A 19,146-nucleotide genomic window follows, 5' to 3' on the forward strand; every position below is an offset into this window, starting at 1 on the left:
TACAGTGTCGGTCATATTTTGATACAGTGTTGGTCATATTTTGATACAGTGTTGGTTATATTTTGATACAGTGTTGGTTATATTTTGATACAGTGTTGGTTATATTTTGATACAGTGTTGGTTATATTTTGATACAGTGTTGGTTATATTTTGATACAGTGTTGGTTATATTTTGATACAGTGTTGGTTATATTTTGATACAGTGTTGGTTATATTTTGATACAGTGTTGGTTATATTTTGATACAGTGTTGGTTATATTTTGATACAGTGTCGGTTATATTTTGATACAGTGTTGGTTATATTTTGATACAGTGTTGGTTATATTTTGATACAGTGTTGGTTATATTTTGATACAGTCTTGGTTATATTTTGATACAGTGGTGGTTATATTTTGATACAGTCTTGGTTATATTTTGATACAGTGGTGGTTATATTTTGATACAGTCTTGGTTATATTTTGATACAGTGTTGGTTATATTTTGATACAGTGGTGGTTATATTTTGATACAGTGTTGGTTATATTTTGATACAGTGTTGGTTATATTTTGATACAGTGGTGGTTATATTTTGATACAGTCTTGGTTATATTTTGATACAGTGTTGGTTATATTTTGATACAGTGTTGGTTATATTTTGATACAGTGGTGGTTATATTTTGATACAGTGGTGGTTATATTTTGATACAGTGTTGGTCATATTTTGATACAGTGTTGGATATATTTTGATACAGTGTTGGTCATATTTTGATACAGTGGTGGTTATATTTTGATACAGTGTTGGTTATATTTTGATACAGTGTTGGTCATATTTTGATACAGTGTTGGATATATTTTGATACAGTGTCGGTTATATTTTGATACAGTGTTGGTCATATTTTGATACAGTGTTGGTTATATTTTGATACAGTGTTGGTTATATTTTGATACAGTCTTGGTTATATTTTGATACAGTGTTGGTTATATTTTGATACAGTGTTGGTTATATTTTGATACAGTGTCGGTTATATTTTGATACAGTGTTGGTTATATTTTGATATAGTGTTGGTCATATTTTGATACAGTGTTGGTCATATTTTGATACAGTGTTGGTTATATTTTGATACAGTCTTGGTTATATTTTGATACAGTGTTGGTCATATTTTGATACATTGTTGGTTATATTTTGATACAGTGTTGGTTATATTTTGATACAGTGTTGGTTCAATTTTGATACAGTGTTGGTTATATTTTGATACAGTGTTGGTTATATTTTGATACAGTGTCGGTTATATTTTGATACAGTGTTGGTCATATTTTGATACAGTGTTGGTTATATTTTGATACAATGTTGGTTATATTTTGATACAGTGTTGGTTATATTTTGATACAGTGTTGGTTATATTTTGATACAGTGTCGGTTATATTTTGATAGTGTTGGTTATATTTTGATACAGTGTTGGTTATATTTTGATACAGTGTTGGTCATATTTTGATACAGTGTTGGTTATATTTTGATACAGTGTTGGTTATATTTTGATACAGTGTTGGTTATATTTTAATACAGTGTCGGTTATATTTTGATACAGTTTTGGTCATATTTTGATACAGTGATACAGTGTTGGTTATATTTTGATACAGTTTTGGTCATATTTTGATACAGTGGTGGTTATATTTTGATACACAGTGTTGGTCATATTTTGATACAGTGTTGGATATATTTTGATACAATGTTGGTTATATTTTGATACAGTTTTGGTCATATTTTGATACAGTGGTGGTTATATTTTGATACACAGTGTTGGTCATATTTTGATACAGTGTTGGATATATTTTGATACAATGTTGGTTATATTTTGATACAGTGTTGGTCATATTTTGATACAGTGTTGGATATATTTTGATACAATGTTGGTTATATTTTGATACAGTGTTGGTCATATTTTGACACAGTGTTGGTTATTTTTTACTTCATTATTCCTTTTACTTTATTACTTTATTGTACTTCAATCAAATTCCATACAAGCATACAATTCCAATAAACTTATAATATGTGTTTAATTATAGGAAGATGGCAGAAAACTGATCAGTTTACGCTTTTCTGTCACATACTTTTAGGCTACATTTGTTTCAAGCTGGTGTTTCTTCAAATATGCTTTATTGATATCTTTTATGAAATGTGGTAAATTTAAAAAAAGAAAATCTGTTCGGTTTATATTATTTTTTTGGTTTCTATATTTACAAATCTATCCCCTTCCCTAATCAACACCAACGCCTTATTTATTTTATTTGTAATGATCCGTGCTTGGATAAAAACTAGCCAACTATGTAGTGCAAAGAATAAGAATGTTACGGAATAAGCGGAAGGAAAGACTGGAGGTCCGGACTGGGAGATTGCGCGGACAGTTTCACTCAGGGTTTCACCATGCATAGCATAGTGACGAATATTTTGCGGGCACCAGGGACTTAAAATCTGCATATCCAGGCACGCGAAGCTAGGGGGACATTCCATTTCCGGTTGATCAGCGTGACAACAACATGGCGGAGATCAGTTTGACGAGTGCTCAGATCAGAGACGGTGTAAAAGGTATGTTGTTTTATCGTTTCATGTCCTCAAACTTTCTAACCACGTAATTTTGATGAGTCTGCAACCACTCACATCCTAATGATGTTCTACCCTACAGAGATTCTGAAGCATGCCGATCTTACTACGATGTCAGCGAAGAAAGTTCGCCGCACTCTCGAAGATAAATACGATGTGGACCTTTTTGACAGGTTAAAACATACCATTGCTTTGTTGTGTGTTATTTCACCTTTTTTTTAATGAGAATCCAATCTCTCCCCGTAGAGCGTAATCTGCGCCTGTGTTCACTGTAAACAAAACTGTCCACCTTCGTTCAAGCGAAAGCAGTTTGTTTAAAAAACGTTTATTTTGACTTTGTGTAGTTGTTGTAGTGTGCCATGTGTCGATCTGTCGCCCTCTACGAGCCATCCATAAATTTACATGTTTTGTGCGCATCACCCACGCCACTTCATGATACTGTAAAACACGTTGAAATAGCAAATTTGACCGAATGCATGAATTAACAGAATCTTAATTTAGCTAAATTGTCAATCATTTCATTGTTGCCAATATGCCTGTATTAAATTAGCTACATCTTTAATTAAATAAATAGTTAGATTAATTAGCTAAAATAACATGCTAGCTGAAAAGATGTGTTTTACATATTGCTGTTGTTAGATTATCCATACAGCTAAAAAAGAAAATAAATGAATTACCTTTGATGCCATTTTTTCCATGACTTCTGCCAACTGTTTGCAACGAAAGATAATGCTTAGCGGGCTTGTCGGGTGATTACCAGACGTAAATATTCAAATTAGCAGTTTTGCATTCATTACAACAAAGTCAAGAACAACAACAAGTTGAAAATTGCGCCAACAGTTTATAACATTTCTGTCGTAAACTCCAACTGTTTTGCTCTTTAAAAAACCATTTGCATTGCATTTTGTAACCCACAACAATCACTTTGCAAGCTTACTTATCACAAAAATCTGTGTTTTCAAAACTGCCCAAAGGTTTTTGTGACAGTGACAAGAAAAGAATAAAATACAGCTCATTCAACCAGCAGTTTTCAACCTAATAGTATGGCAGAGCAAATTTATCATAAAGTTAGATTTTGATTAAGCTAAAAAATAATTGTCTGCAATACATGTTTTCGGTTGAAATTCCAATTATTTGAAAGCATAGTGTGCAATACATAACGAATATCCATCCATCATGGCTGCCGTTAACAAATGCAAAAATGAACCAACAATGCTGTGTCTGGTCATGAGTTCCCTTTCTGTTAATATACCGTATCAAAAGCTCATGGCATCGCCATTTTCATGAAATTAAAATTATCCTCCACAAAAAGTGTTCACTTGAAATATATATTTGAATTTGTGTGTTGAAAATGGCGCAATTTTTCATTGCAAAAAGTCATCTAATTGTCATGCTGTTTACATCTCTGTTCTTCAAATCTGCCAATTTTCACAATATGATTTGTAATATTTCCACCACAAGTCCAATCCTTCTCAACACAACCCTGTTGTTACTTATTTATAAGGTATATTTGATGTCTTCCAAGGACAATGATCTCAGAGCACAGACTAGCAATAAGTTGTGTTTAGGCTACACCAAGTACGGGCTAAGATTTAAGCTAATCTCGGCTAGACCCAATGCATGCATGCTAACGGTGTTTAGCTCACGCTAAGGAATGCCCAATCTTGTTAAGAATATACAAAACATCAGTCCTTTTAACTATGATTATTCAGTACAGTAACTAGGAAGGTTAGTTTTATGATTTAAAACAATACCAAAGCAAATTCAAAAAGTGCAGATTGCAGAATATGGGAAAGTAGTACAGAGTTCATCGTCAGTTATTTTTTTTCTTGCGAACAATGTACCTAGATTTGCTTGCGTTGATTGTCATGTTGGAAATGGCATACTGAAATGAATAGTAGAACATGCTAAGGATCTGTGCACAAACGCAATTATTGTTGCCTATTCTTTGGTGGCTTGTGATTAGACTTTTTATTCTAAAAAAACAAATATACATTTGTGTATGTAATTGCATGTGAGATGCTTATATAGGAAGTGACGGATGCATGCAACTACCTACAAACCTCAGGATGACCAGCGAAGGATTGAAAGGATTACAAATCTTTTGTTTTTGCTGATCACGCTTGCTTATCTGTTTGTGATTGAGTTAATGTTTCTACCATGGAGGTAAAAAAAGAAGAAGCACTGACGGAAAATCAGCCTATTAAATTCAATTGTTTATTGCTAAGTTAAGCCCCTTATCTTGGTGTTTGAACTCGATGATAGTTGGCGATTGTATAAACTAGTGTACTGACGGTAATATTCAGATTACACAGAAACAATTTTCCAATGAAATATTAAATCAGTTGCGCAGACCATAAATGAGGTCGTTATTCATGTGCAGTGACCTTTGTTGAAAACAAGAGGTCACCATTCACACTACACACCGGAAACTAGACACTTGGATATTTAATCCCGTTTGTAGTTGAAGATTGACTATATTTTATGCTCTCTGACGAGTCAGCTTTTGAAACACTTTATTTATATGATCCACAGAATTCCGCAAAAATATTTAACTTTTTATATAATCTTTGCATCCTCGGCTTTTGAAAACCACTGTCAAATCTGGCAAGCGACGGTGAGCGGTTGTCGAAAATCGCGAATATTGGTGCGATGGCAGGACGCTAAACAGTGCATTGTTGGGATAGTTTTTGCTGTAAACCCTGCACACTCGCAATGAAACCATGTCACTGTGCAGTCGTTGTCGTCACATGCAGTCATGCTTTCTGTCTCTTCAACACCACATATACAAAATGACTGATGAAAAATAGCCAGTTCATTCTCAACTACGGCCAAGTCTGCCCATTCTTCCGCGGAAAAATCTATATCGGAAATTTCGATAGTAACTCGTGTTACGCCCAACGCCATGTTTGTTTCTCTGGTTCTGCACATGCGCAGGTCATTTGGATGATTGCCGAAGTTTGTCGACAGACTCCGAACCACGTAATCCCCATTAAGGGATTAAGCAGATAACAGGAAAACGGACAGCGCATTGTTTGCTTGGCTAACAATCGGCAGCTATCATAGTACACAAAGGAAACATCGGGCGTCAGTGCTCCTTCTTTTTTTACCTCCATGGTTTCTACTTATACAGAAACAATATTGATTTGATGCATCGAAAGTTGTTACGCACAGTTGATAGGACTGATCACATATATGCAGTTATTGTCATCTGTTTCCTTGACCTTTCACCTGATCAGAAACTGTTAATACTTACTCTGCCAGCCGACTGTGTGAATAGATACGTCAATTCTCTCGTCTTTTTGGGGAAAATTACTAAATAAATGAATAAATTAATTTCAGTTTCATTGGAATAGCGCTTTGAAATTGAAATGCATGAGCCAAGCCAAATAACATGAAATGGAATACTGTGGAATACTTTATTTTCGCTGGAATTAATTTTCGCTGAAAAGGCTTTTTGGGCGTTTTGCTTGGAATTTATTTTCACTGAAATTTGATGAGTTTAATGTGAAATATAGGGGGAAAAATATATTCGCTGGATTTTATTTTCACGGAATCATCCCTTCAGCGAAAATAAATTCCAAGCGAAAATAAAGTATTCTACAGTAATTGATATAGTTTTTGGGTACGACGTGAAAAACATGGTCATAGAAACGGACGAAATAACGTTGTCATTGTGCAGATCATTGTTGAAAATTGAAAGGTTAAAGACAGCAGCTTCAACAAACAATTGTATCAAAATAACCAATATAATGAATAGATCTTGCTAGACCAGGGTTCTCCCCACGCCGGACATCCTCTTCCAGGACTCAGAATTTCCGACCAGGACAAAAAGTTGCCGACCGTACTATTCTATTTGTTTGTGATAAACACAGGATGTTGGCCACTGGACCATCATTCCATTGTCCTTGTTGGTTTTAACACACAACAACACAATGCAAAAATTAACACAAAACTTTAATGAAACAAGACACTGCTGTTCAAAATCTAATGTGTTTTTGTTTTAACCTTCTCTGATTGATATTCAAACAAACGAACCAGATCAGAATAAGTCAAGCTAAAAAATGAAGGCAGCATCAGCCCTGTCAATGCCGCGAGAGTGCTAGAACATAGATCGCATACTTGATCGCAAACTTATGAGCCCAATAACTTTACAAAAGTAATAGCTCTTCATCAATTTCATGAACAAAAAAAGCAAAATTCACGAAAATAACTCTACCGCATCCTCAAATATAACACATAACAGTAATATTCATTCATACCAGTTTGAAATTGGTCTAGTTTTCATGATCTTTAAAGAAAAAACTTTCAATCTCTGAGATCGTACCAAAGAATCATGGGATACCATTGCTTATGTTGTTTCTTTAATAGTTTCTGTTTGAAGTCGAAAAAACAGGGATTAGAATTTATGTCTTGTGTGCATATCTTTGATATACATCACGTTCAAACTTCACGAACGTCTTGGAATACATGTGCATTGGCCTTGTGGTGGCCTTTTTATTGCCAAAATAAATCATTTCCACAATATCGGAACCAGATCTCAGTCCTGTATGAGCAGATTTTGTTGAAAGCTGCTAAATGCATTAAAGGACAGTGATCGTTGCATCACGCATGCACAAGATATGGGTCTCATATAAACAAAGATGGCGACTTTGACTGTTGCGTACACCAACAAGTACAAACTGAGAGGTTACAAAGCTTTAATTAGGTAATTTATTTGGGTCACTGGAAGGTATCGAAGAAGTTGCTGGCAGTAATTGTGATAAACTTGTGATTTCATTAGAAAAGCACATTGGATTGTAGGAAATTCAATGTTTATCAACACAAATGTTGCACATGCGTGGCTTGGCGACTACCGCTCTTTAATGCACATCACTTTGTTTTGCTGATTAGATACAAAATGGCCTTCTAGCAGCCATTTTGTTTTAACATATCTCTGACATCCATTCAGAATTTACTAATGCATCATACATCATGTCACACTTGTAATACGTACCTGTAATTGTTCCATGATCCAATTTAAGATGACCAAATCGCATCCATTTGAAAGCTATAATATCATGTCCACCATTCCGAAACCAAATCTCAGTCATTCATAGACGATCTTTTCAGACTTGGCACATATATTGAACATAATAGTACCTTAGCTCGTGTCATTTTGTTTTTTCGATAAGATTTAAAATGGCTGACTGCTGGCCATTCTTTTTATCGAATGCTGTTTGAGGGACATATTTCTGACATGCTTTGTTTATCATGGGAACATATAATAATATACATGTACATTCATTCTGATATGAATTTATACTGAAAACTTGTTAACTTTTCCTTGGTTTTACAAGTGATCAAGTAGATACAATTTTCTCTGAGAGTAGATTTAATCATAGTTGCCTTGTCTATCTTGTAGGAAAAAGGAGATCGATCAAATTGTGATGAGTACTATCACCGCGACAACAACCTCAGAAAGTGAAAAAGAATCACCTTCTAAAAAAAGCAACGATGAAGAACTGCCAACTAAAGATGAAGACACATCATTAGATGACAAAGAGGTTGATAGTGACAGCAGTTCACTTGGAGAGGTAAGCAGGGACTTCTGATAATATAATGTCAGGGTTCTCCACGGTTTGAAAATTAAACAGGGCGCGCCAATGTGAAGTGGGCGTGGCACATTTGTAACGTACATCATTGGCAAGGATGTTGAAAAATGGAAACTAAAAAATCTATTAATCTACATATATTATTACATATGCATAATATATATTTATTATTACAAAATGAATAGGAATTTTGAAGAGCTATTATTAAGTAAACGTCAGCACGTACAATCAGCTGATTTTAGCTGCACGATTCCTCAAGCGGCGACATCAGTTGTTTACAAGTAATGATCGCGTCCAGAAAAAGACGTAACAAGTTTGTTAATTTATTTTCCCAAATAGATACATACATGCTTTATTTAATTTTTAGCAAAAATTTATATTTATGATTTATATTTAAGAAGCAAAATAAAATGTATGTCGCACAAACGTTCGTAATTGGTTCATTAAAAAACTTGCATGAATGCCACCAAAAACCAACGAAATAAAATGTACACAATAGAAGATTTTCGATCTGCAGTTAACAGTTACTATCAAAAATAATAGAATTAAGTATAAAAAAACAAAATACATACTTAAAAGAATAATTTTCATTCGAATCGGAAGTTTGATGTCTGCTTCGTTGAAAACAGCTATGACCCGGAAACAGTTCATTTTACTGTGTGCACCTGATACTATGTAACAATGCTTTTGATTGGCCAAAGCCACGCATTGACGCGAAAAACAACCAATTAGAATATTTGTTCCAAAAGAACACAAGTAAATTTATTTCCTCCACTTATGATGCGAGTTGAAAGCATGGCCGTTTTACTGGGGTTTTTAAATCGTGATTTAAAGAAAATTCAACTTTAAATAGTGACGTTTAAATATAAACATTTACATGTTCAAGCAAGCATTCGTGTGGACTTCTTGGTGATCAGCAATGTCCGTGATGGTACGTCGGCTGCGTTGGTCGTTTGTTCCACTCGGCGGTGACGATGTTGCCGCTACCTAGTCACGGCGTGAACTTGGTTTTAACCATAGACCTTATGTTTAACGAATGGTTTTACCGATAACGATTTTATATATTTGACGTCACCCTGGCAGTAAAAATATGGGTACGGTAATGTACTTTTCTAGGCCACATGTTCAGTTTTAATCGTATTGAAAAAAATTGTAACTTTTTGTTTGGTGGTGTTATCACCTCACGGTGACCTGCTACGATAACAAACCTGAATTTTCACAGTTGCACCTTAAAACAATGAACCAGTTACCCTGAGCACGATGAATCATCTTCGGAAGACAATGAGTGTTGGCCTGTTTTGTAAACAATTCTTTGTATGGGACCATGCAGGGCGCACAGGAAATATAACAGGGCGCTGACAATTTAAACAGGGCGCCCTGTAAAAACCCCTCGTGGAGAACCCTGAATGTATTAACTTTAAAATGATTCAGTGATTTTTGTTACTATTACCGTATGATTCATCCGTTATTAAATTGCTTTATTTCACAAAAAAGCTTGTTTTTGTGAATGTTCAAATTTTGGGAAAACATGTCAACATTGAAAATTTTAGTTGGGTTTATTAGGCAGAAAGTCATAATACCTTTCATGGAATGTTTTCGTTAGAATGCTATTATCAAATTACAAACAAATTCTCAACTGTCGAGTTTATTGATGCTTCATTAGATGTTCTTTCTGTGTGAATAGTTTAATACTGTAAGGGGTTATAAGATCAATCTCTCATAATTTAGCAAACATGGAACTAGAAATTCGCTGTTTTGCTTGCTCACCAAATCAAGCATTAATAAGGACATTACCATGTAGCCACATGTGCTGCTAGCCGTTAAGAGAACACATCACATTTTTATTCCTCTGCATCTAAATATGAATATGAACTATCAGAATATTAGTTGGAGCTATACGAAAACTGCACCGAATGAGTATCTGCATTGTTTTTTATCTTCAATGTCTTCCTCACCTCCTATTTATGTTCCCGTCGTTTGCATCCATGTTCTCAACAGGTAGAAGATGAACCACCTAAAAAGAAGATTAAGAAACAGAAAGTAAAAACGAAGCCAGAGAGATCCAAACCTGCCAAAGTAAGTGTCTAAAAATAGCATCTTGTACCTGATCACAATTTGTAATCTACAAGATTATTCCCAGGGTGTTACAGAGTAGGGTTTCCCAACTCTTTAATTTTGGATGAACAATAGAGACAATTTAGTGTAGCAATGAGCGCAGTAGAGATGTTTATTGTCATGCAAATTAGTCAATACTCTGTGCTATTTTTCTGGGGAGAACACTGATCTAAATTGTAATGTAAATATAATGAATCAGTCACGGGCATGATTGTTTTGATTATCAATCACATCGGTGATTGAACGCTACCTAAACTGTTATATGCTGCCCTCTAGTGTCAGGATAATGAAATGTATCTTTAATAGCAAATCACTGGTGTATGCTGCCCTCTAGTGTTAGGCTGGTGAAATGTTGGTTGGATGCATTGACGCTGCAGGTCGGCGTCTTCTACACCGATCTGACACATATCGCGCAAGGTGTGCCTGGAGTTTGTTCGAAATTTCGAAGGTTTCAAAGTCAATCGTCGATTGCCACGTATTTTACGGATATATTAAATCGTTTCAGGGACCTGTTTACTAAATAATGATAAATGAAACTTAGAAAACTTGTAAAAACAAGCTGGCCCAAATTGCGCAAATTTGAAATACGTTTAGGCTGCTAGTGTCTGGTTCGGAAGGAGTTGTACGCGTGATTTTATGGCATTTAAGGACGTTCTATTTACGAACTAGTTGAAACCGGAAATTACGCGTGTACTTTCGAACTTCAAACACAAATTTGATTATCGTTATTATGTGTTAGTTTCTGTTGTTTCCAAGATTATTCATGACATTAATATTTCACTCACTAAACAATATTTCACTAAAATACGCGATTAAAAATCAACTTAAATTGAAAAAAAGATTATCAAGTTCCGTGTATAAACACTAGTGTAAAGAGGCAGCGGAGCGCTATTTTAGCCAAAATCATCTAGTAAGGCGTTATATGACACAGGTCTGTGCTGGGACAGCGCTTCCTGTGACGACACAACGGGTTGGATGTTTTTGTTCTGGGGACAGTGAGATTAAGGTAGCGAGACTATTATTTGTGTTGAAAATTATGATTTTCACATTTATTTATTAATTGATGAAATGCACTAAACTTTCATGTGATAAAGTCAACATAACATAGAATGCCATGTAAGTTGGTTAAAATGTAGATTTTCTGAAGGGAAGCAAGGCAGCCTCAGTAGTGTTTTCCAAAATCAACAACACAGGTTTAATCTGTGTGCCTATAAGTTTCAAAGATTAACTCAAGACAAAGCAATGTTAGGTTGTGTTATCAGTAGCTATCTGACACACAATGAGTGTTTCCAAACATTTGGGTGGTTTGTCTCCGCCCTTGTTTGTTTCACAGATTAGTCATTTGCATATGAATGTGTCAGACACAAGGTCACACAGCCACTAAAAAAAAATCATTGATTTTGGTGTTTTTATATGCCGAATTTATCTAATTATAGCTATCCCATTCCTTTATTTTTTTGGTTTCCAATAGCCTTACACATTTGGATGTCCCTACACATGTTAAAGCAGACCTTGATGGGAAAACAAATTGATTGTGCCGATAAACAAGCTTGAAAATCTTTGCTGTTACTTCATGGACGTTTTCTAGGAGTTTATGTTTTTCAAAATACAAGGTCTTTAACAAAAAATAACGTATACTTATTGTCGTCAGATTAACACCAAATTTTCACAGCTTTAAGGTGACAGTGAAAGGAACTTGAATGTGTCCAGACAAACTATTTCATTGATTATTTACCAACGAGTTGTGGTTTGAGTTGGGGGCAATGCGACTAAAACAGTAATTGAAATTCAGCACACTATTTTTTAAAACGCGTTGCTTGCATAAAACTGACCAGACACATTCAATTTACCAGACTATTGAACAACTAGGAAAAGTGAAAAAAATACTTCTTATCGCCAGCATAAATGCGTAATTTTTTTTTTTACAGAAAAAGTAATTTTTCACCTTTGATTAAGTAACTGGTTATAGAATGCAGATATGGGCATGGCAAACACACCTTTGTAAAGCTTGAAGTCTGGCGATTCTAAAAATATATACTTTCCTGGGTCTATTTGTAGTCATTTGGTCACAATTAGAAGATAAACACAAGTATGCAAATAATAGTCCCGCTACCTTAATACAGTAAAATTATATAGTATTAAATGAAGAACACATTGCCTTGTATTTTTCTTGCTAAGTTTTGCTAAGATGCTGTACTACTATTTTTGGGAACTTTTTAGCTCCGCTGTCGACTTTGTCGAGCGGAGCTTATCATATGAGTGATTGTCCGTCGGCGTCCGTCGTTCGTTTCAATGTTTTACTTTTTCGACTTCTTCTTGAAAACTACAAGCCTGAATGTTTTGATACTTGGTGTATATGTACCTTGGGTAGATCTCTCTCATTTTGTAATGATATCTTCAATTCTCTAATTTTGGTGAATATTTTTGTCATTTTTTGTAAAAAGTGATATTTTCGACTTCTTGTTAAAAAGCGCAAGTCAAATTGCTTTGATATTACATATATAGGTACTACATGTGGACCTCTCTCAGATTTGTTCATTTTGTAATGATATCTTTAATTCTCTAATTTTGGTGAATATTTTTGTCATTTTTGGTAAAAAGTGATATTTTCAACTTCTTGTTAAAAACCGCAAGTCCAATTGCTTTGATATTACATATATAGGTACTACATGTGGGCCTCTCTCAGATTTGTTCATTTTGTAATGATATCTTCAATTCTCTAATTTTGGTGAATATTTTTGTCATTTTTGGTAAAAAGTGATATTTTCAACTTCTTGTTAAAAACCGCAAGTCCAATTGCTTTGATATTACATATATAGGTACTACATGTGGACCTCTCTCAGATTTGTTCATTTTGTAATGATATCTTTAATTCACTAATTTTGGTGAATATTTTTGTCATTTTTGGTAAAAAGTGATATTTTCGACTTCTTGTTAAAAACCACAAGTCCAATTGCTTTGATATTACATATATAGGTACTACATGTGGACCACTCTCAAATTTGTTCATTTCATGATATTTTAAATTCTCTAATTTTGATGAATATTTTTATCATTTTTGGTAAAAAGTGATATTTTCTTCTTGTTAAAAACCACAATCATTTATGGTGAAAAATGATATTTTTGAATTCTTGTTGAAAACAGCAAGTTCCATTGCTTTGATACTATACTTATTGTTCGTTTTCTAATGATATCTTCTGTTCTTTAATTGAAATGTGCATTGCTAACAGCGGAGCTATCTCAGCCGAGAGGCTGCTTGTATACAATTCATACTATTATTCTATAAGGGACATTGAGCTTAATACAGTACATGTAGTATTATTTGAGGGACAATTATGCAGTTATGATGACTTCAAATGGTTTTGTTTCTTTTTGGTTAGAAATGTTTCCATCTAAATTGTAGCCAGTATTTTTCGTATAGAATGTTTAGATATATTATTGTATTGTTGCAGGACTTTTATACTCATGCATATGTCATGCAAAGAAAAGATTTTGCATTATTAGTATACATCCACTCATTCCTAATTGAATATAGATTCTCAATGGGCAAGGTTGTAATAGTTACGCTATGTTCAATGCATCTTTTTACAGACTGAGAAGAAAAAATGTGCAGAAATCGTAAGTGATTGCGACAGTGACGTTGAATCAACACAGGTAGAGAACATTATTGTTTTAAATCCAACATTCTCTGTGTGACCCCCCCCCCCCAATATTTGTTTGTGTTGGATACCATCGTTATTCAAATTGTTCATATCATTGTATTATTGCAAACGCACGTAACGTAGTACATCATCTAATGTGATTCTGGGCGTCCTTTTAGACGGTCGCCAGTATTAACTTACTCTAAGAACTTTTTGAATTCATGCACCAACTTCATTTATCAAAAAATGATTATTAAATCATATTAAATTGTATTTTTTTATTTCATAGTCAGAAATCATTTATAGCAAAAGTATTTAAAAAATAAAATAAAGTTTGCTGCAAAACTTTCTTCTTCTGTATCATTAAAATAAACTATGTTCTTTGTTGTCATCACGACACAAACACCATATGCAATGTTAAACTAACCTTATTGGTAATAAGGAAAGCACTCACAAGCCATAAGTTGTGTATCGGTCAGGCCCCAATGTGCCCCTAAAACCAGTTATCCATCATTTGTATTATTTTACCCCATTGCAGAAGGGTAATCATTGATAGAAATAAAATCATTTTTGTACTGAACTTTCCTACATAGCAATTCCAGTTCTGTACAGATAATGTGAAATGCATGCGTGATGTTTATTTCACAATCTATACTCATTAACCTTTTCAACCACCAGTTCCCTCTTTTCATCACAATTTCACAAAATAGTCCCGTTTATAGTCTGCACTTTCCTTCAGAAGATTGGTAAAAAATAACCAAATTTTTTGAGTAAAAACTGAGAATTAACTCAAATTTTGTTTGTTGGCTTCAAAATTAGAGTTCATTTCCAGAAATATTGAAGAATATAAAAAAAAAGTGCAGAAAAATTTGGGTGAGAAAGTCTGGTAGTGAAAAGGTTATATATTTGCATAAATGATTTGAGTGTGTCCATGAATACCTTGACTTGTACGACAAAAAAAATTTGTTTCTTCAAAACCATATTGCATATTGCTCAGAATGACGAGGAGATGGCAAGAAAGCTGCAAGAGGAAGAAGAAAATGGTGGCAGAGTAACTAGAAATAGGAATGCCAAGCGAACAGAACCTCCAAAGCCCACACCGAAAAGGAAACCCAAAACGGAAAGGAAAGGTACAAGTCACTGGATATTTTTAACATGCTTCAGGGGTTCACTTGTCTCAAAACTCGCTTAAGACATTTCGTGCAAAATAGCAACTAGCTAGATTTCTGGATTATACTGTAAATTTTTAGTAATTAAATAATTTTAACAACAATTTTGGGCTTACATGCATTTCTATTGAGTGTACTTCTGATAATGCAGCACTTGCATTAATGACATAACAAATGTAAGTCTAATATCTTTGTTCTTTCCTTGACAACAAAACACTGTGGAGCTCTTTCAACCATGAGGTTACTTGTTTGTTTTTTCATAGTGGAATATTGCGTTGAGATACCCTTATTTTATCAAAATTAACCATCATCTAATGTGTACAGCACAATATGGAGTCAGGCTTGTTAAATCCCTTGCAATGTTTTGACGCCGCTTCAATGCCGCTTCAATCTTTGTTTTTCCTGTTTTTATGTTCGATTTCATGCATGAACGAAAAGTGGTCTATTGCGTAAGCGCATGTGCTACTAGGGTACTCCAAATATTTCTGTTGCTAACAATTCCTCACTACTTTAATAGTCCTACTTACAAAATTACTTGGATTTTGGCGTTATGCTTGTTTTTTGCCATCAAAGATTTAGTAGTTAATGAAATAGAATGATTTTGTCGTACAAGCTGCAACAGGAGAAATCCACAACCACTGTAGAACCATTGAATGCTCGCATGTTTTATAAACAAGTAAAGTTTTCAAAATTTAAAACATGTGAACATTTTGCTTATCCTAATTGTATTGCCATGTTGAGATCTCCACATACATACAGCGTTAATAAAGCAAGATTGTTCGTATTTGACCTTTAACCTATGACTTCTATCCTCTGAATGTCTATCTCCTGTAGGTAAATCTGGTTACAGTGCTGAGATGGTGCTATCGCATGAATTAGCTGAAATAGTTGGCACAAATAGAGTAAGTAATGTCTCAGTGCACTGACCTTCTTAGGCTTAGGATTTGTGCTTGTTAACACCTGTCTGGCTAGGGATAATGTATTTGCGTGTGTTATCCTTCGTCTTATGGTGGTGCTCATTATAAACTGATCAGAAAAGCAGCAATCTTCTCATCCCCCAACATTGCTCTATCTAGTAGTACTTACATAGCAACAGACGAGTAAAACAAGTCATAGTTTAATGATTGATATACTGTTATACAGTTAATTTGGGGTTCATTTGCACAACTATTGAAGATGCCCAAATATGGTGTTCTTTGGAACATTACCAGTGGTGTTTCTTTTGATTATAGCAATTTTATGTCCCAACAAGCTGAGGCTGCTTGGCACAACCATTTTGAAATAGAATTTAATGAACATTTGGTCTGGTGGCCATTTTGTTTTTAATGAATTCTGTTCTACACCCATATCTTTGACATGTTTAGACCAATCACATTCAACACAAATACACGAAAAATGCACAAATGAACTGGCAAATTTTGTTATCATATCTGTCATATGAATGTCTGTCAGAATAAATGTCTTGTATCTACCATCATACCACCAGTGAAAACTGTAACGCCACTCTTATGTCATCTCCTTTCATACTAACCATAACCAACTTAAACTGACCTATTTAGATTTCATGCAAATGTTTTCTTTCACTCATAATCCACCCTTTTCTTTGAAATGTCTGGTGTTTGGTTCATAAACATAACATAACAGGGACTGTGTATTTTCACTGGCTTGTTTTTTGGGGGGGTTGCAGATGACAAATGGTTAATAAATCAAATTAATCTGCACAATTCTGTGGTATTATGACCCTAGTGAGGTTCGCTATGGTTGCCATGGCAAGAATGGTTTTCAACAGTTTTTTTAGCTCCGCTGTCAACTTTGTCAAGCAGAGCTTATCATATGAGTGATTGTCCGTGTCAATGTTTTACTTTTTCGACTTCTTCTTGGAAACTACAAGTCTGAATGCTTTGATACTTGGTGTATATGTACCTTGGGTAGACCTCTTTTAGATTTGTTTATTTCATGATGATATCTTCAATTCTCTAATTTTGGTGAATATTTTTGTCATTTTTGGTAAAAAGTGATATTTTCGACTTCTTGTTAAAAACCGCAAGTCCAATTGCTTTGATATTGTATATGTAGGTGTATCAGGTGGACCTCTGTCAGATTTGTTGATTTTGTGACAATATCTTCAATTCTCTAATTTTGATAAATATTTTCGTCCTCTCCTTGAAAACTGCTTGTCCAATTTCTTTGATATTGTATATGTAGGTATATCAGGTGGACCTCTGTCAGATTTGTTGATTTTGTGACAATATCTTCAATTCTCTAATTTTGATGAATATTTTTGTAATTTTTGGTCAAAAACGTTATTTTCAACTTCTTGTTGAAAACCTCTAACCTGATTGCTTTATAATTTCATTTGTAGGTACCTTGGGTGGACCTCTGTCAGATTTTTTTCCCTTCATGATGACTATTTTGTAATTTTCGGTAAAAAAAAATGATATTTTTGCCTTCTCCAAAATTGTTAATCTGAATGCCATGATTATTGGTGTATGTGTACCCTGGGTGGACCTATATCAGATTTGTTCACTTCCTGTCAACATCTTCAATTCTCTATTTTTAGCAAATATTTTCGTCATTTTTCATCAAAAAACATATTTTTGACTTGTCCTTCAAAACCAGTAGTCCAAATTCTTTGATACTTGTACACATGCAGCTTGGGTAGACCTCTATTAGATTTGTCCATTTCGTAAAGATATCTTCAATTCTCTACTTTTAGTGAAATATTCTCTGCAACAAAATCAAGAAAGTTGGTGTCTTGCGATATTAAAGCAGCTAGCATTAAGTTTAAATTGCTTCATTGCTTTCAGAGCATGCATCACAAACAGCGGAGCTATATCAGCGACAGGCTGCTAGTTTTTTAAAACTAGATAATGTGCTCATCATTTTTATTTTGCATATGTGACCTTTAACCTTGTGTCTCAATTTATATACTGTTGCTATGCTGGTAGTGATGTCTAGTCTGTCACACGCAACTGCAATGCCTATGTTGTATTCTGACCACCTATCTCAACTATAACCCCTAGACTAATACCACCTAGCTCAGCAAATATAATCCTTTGACTAATACCACCTAGCTCAGCAATTATAACCCCTAGACTAATACCACCTAGCTGAGCAATTATAACCCCTAGACTAATACCACCTAGCTCAGCAACTATAATTCTTTGACTAATACCAACTATAACCCTTTGAATAATCTATATTCAAAGAATTGTCTTAAAGCGTGGCTCCGCAATCCCAGGGATTGCACCAGTGTATCATGGGAAATGTAATTTGCATGGTCCGTCTAGTTGTTAGTCCCCGTTCAGGCGCAGCCTGAAAAGGGGACTTTATAATTCAGGTTTTGTCCGTTTTCCGTCTCCAACATTTTCTCAGAAATTCTACAGCAGGTATCAGTGAAACTTGGCAGGTTGATGAACAAGTGTCTTCCGAGTATGCACGTAATTTTTTTTTCCAGATAATCCCAAGTGGGTCTTTTTCACGATTTTTATCAAAAATTCCCTCTCCCGACAACATTGACAGAACGTCTGCGCATGCTCAGAATAAATTAATTACTGTAAAATACTTTATTTTTGCTTGCAACATTTTTTTGCTATTTTCGCTGAAGGAATGTTAAAATAAAATCCAGCGAACATTCCCTTTTTCCTATATTTTACAGTAAAACTTGTCAAAAATCAATGAAAATAAATTCAATACAAAAAACAGCTAGAAAAAGTCTTTTCAGCGAATGATAATTCCAGCTGAAATAAAATATTTTACAGTAGATTAATTCTGTGAGTAACGCTACAGCATGTGATTTCTCCATTGCGTGCAATTTATTATAGTACTGTTTATACATGTATTCTGTTTGGCTCAGTGGTCTTATTCACTAGTTACTAGAAGAACTAGTAACCTTATTTGATTTCAAGAACTTCAAGAAGGCGGCATAAGAGACGTGTTTGCAAAGGTAAGTTCTCCAGTTTCTACATAATTGAATGTATTTTGGGGTACGATTGGTGTACATTCCGTGACGTACGTACGGACGTGATTGCCAGCTTTATATTCTTGTG

General features: G+C 34.5%; 1 protein-coding gene across 2 annotated transcripts in view; it reads left to right on the plus strand.

Annotated features, from left to right (window-relative positions):
- The first annotated feature begins 2,485 nt into the window (after positions 1 to 2,485).
- LOC100378479 (uncharacterized) overlaps positions 2,486 to 19,146 on the plus strand; it is a 35,223-nt gene continuing 18,562 nt past the window's right edge. For both annotated transcript variants that reach the window (XM_006819975.2, XM_078011672.2), the window contains exons 1-7: positions 2,486 to 2,563; positions 2,661 to 2,751; positions 7,983 to 8,154; positions 10,171 to 10,248; positions 13,879 to 13,941; positions 14,926 to 15,058; positions 15,932 to 15,999. In XM_006819975.2, coding sequence (XP_006820038.2) covers positions 2,515 to 2,563; positions 2,661 to 2,751; positions 7,983 to 8,154; positions 10,171 to 10,248; positions 13,879 to 13,941; positions 14,926 to 15,058; positions 15,932 to 15,999 — 654 coding nt within the window. In that variant the 5' untranslated portion in view covers positions 2,486 to 2,514. The remainder of the gene's footprint in view (positions 2,564 to 2,660; positions 2,752 to 7,982; positions 8,155 to 10,170; positions 10,249 to 13,878; positions 13,942 to 14,925; positions 15,059 to 15,931; positions 16,000 to 19,146) is intronic.

The sequence above is a fragment of the Saccoglossus kowalevskii genome, chromosome 10 (assembly GCF_978046115.1).
Source record: "Saccoglossus kowalevskii chromosome 10, keSacKowa6.1, whole genome shotgun sequence".
NCBI classification, from domain to species: Eukaryota; Metazoa; Hemichordata; class Enteropneusta; family Harrimaniidae; genus Saccoglossus; species Saccoglossus kowalevskii.